This window comes from Egretta garzetta, unplaced genomic scaffold, assembly GCF_000687185.1.
Source record: "Egretta garzetta isolate BGI_Z169 unplaced genomic scaffold, ASM68718v1 scaffold564, whole genome shotgun sequence".
NCBI lineage: Eukaryota > Metazoa > Chordata > Aves > Pelecaniformes > Ardeidae > Egretta > Egretta garzetta.
The window spans coordinates 169832-171122 of record NW_009259502.1 but is presented as its reverse complement, the minus strand read 5'-3'; the positions used below and the strand labels follow the sequence as shown (position 1 = coordinate 171122).

The 1291-nt window shown below is 71.0% G+C and overlaps 1 protein-coding gene across 1 annotated transcript in view; it reads right to left on the bottom strand.

Moving 5' to 3' along the window:
• Positions 1–6: 6 nt before the first annotated feature.
• Positions 7–1291, bottom strand: part of MRPL54 (mitochondrial ribosomal protein L54) — an 8554-nt gene continuing 7269 nt past the window's right edge. Inside the window, exons 12-15 of the mRNA XM_035892995.1 lie at positions 1274–1290; positions 872–1029; positions 639–773; positions 7–538 (exon numbers count right to left, since the gene is read on the bottom strand). Of these exons, the coding sequence (XP_035748888.1) occupies positions 284–538; positions 639–773; positions 872–1029; positions 1274–1290 (565 nt within the window). The 3' untranslated portion in view covers positions 7–283. The remainder of the gene's footprint in view (positions 539–638; positions 774–871; positions 1030–1273; position 1291) is intronic.

The window sequence follows — 1291 nt, the reverse complement described above, 5'->3', positions numbered from 1 at the left end:
GCCAGGGGACGTGGGGCTGGCGCTGCCCTGCCAGGGGACGTGGGGCTGGCACCGCCTGTTCTGGGGGCCGCAGGGTTGCAGCACCCAGCTGCAGTCCCCTGTGCCCAGGGTCCCAGCCCTGCTGCGCAGTGAGCCCCGCACCCCCTGGCACAGGCCAGGATGGGGCTCAGCCCCTCCCAGCACCCACCTCCACACACGTCACCTCCATCCCCTCCTGCCCCCCCAGCAGGACAGATGTGGCCCCAGGGGACTGCGGTGACAAGGGGGGGGCCACGCTGTCCCTCTACAGAGCGTGGGAGCCAGGGACCTCGGGGCTCAGGTTCTCCTCGGGGGTGTTGACCCAGGAGCTCCCCACCGCCCCCCAGCTCGCAGGGGGGGAGGCAGAGAGGGGGCTGCTGGGCGGCGACGGGGAGGCCGCCAGCCGCAGGTTGAGCTTGGCGATGAGCGGCTTCCCCACGCTCCCCGTCCGCCTCTCCTCCACAAAGTCGTCCATGCCGCGGTAGCGGTACTGCAGGCAGACGGTGAACACCAGCTCCTGCTGCGGGGGGGGGGAGAGGCAGCATGGGCACCCAGCCTGGCCCCCCGCCACCGCCACCCTGTGCTCCCAGCGCCGGCCCCCCGCCCGGCGTGGCTCTTACCCGCAGTTTCTGCAAGCCGCAGAGCCGGCTGTAGAGGCAGCAGGAGGGGCAGCCAAGGCTCCAGGGGGGGGCCAGCGGGCTGCCCACCTCCTCCGGGCTCTCCTTGTTGGTGCACTTGATGTCCACGTCCAGCTCCTGCCACGGACAGGATCCAGCCATGGAAACCACCACGGGTCCGTCCCCCCCCACTCCCCAGCATCACCCTGGCACGGGCATCGGCAACCCGCTCCCACCTCGGGTATGTCGGTGAGCTTGGCCTCGCACTTGGCAATGTCCTCGGGGGCGGCCACCACACGGGTGTAGATGATCATGATGTTGGAGAACTCGGCGGCAAAGCCCAGCTGGACGGTGACGCCGCAGTCAAAGCGGAGGTGCCGGCTCTCCGGCAGGACTGGGGGGGGGGACAGCACAGGGCTGGGACCTGCAGGTACTCAGGGCCGGAGCTGCACCCGTGGGGGAGGTGACCCCCCAGGGACACCGACATGTTCCTGACACCAGGCCGGGGGCTCTCTCTGCTGGTTTTTTCTCCCCTCCAGGGTGGGAGACACCCAGCTGCTGCCCGCCGCCTCTCCCTGCGGCTCAGTGCCGCCCCCCCGCTGGGTGCTGGCTCTGGACGGGGCGGCCGGGACTCTCACCGTGAGCCTTGGCCCACC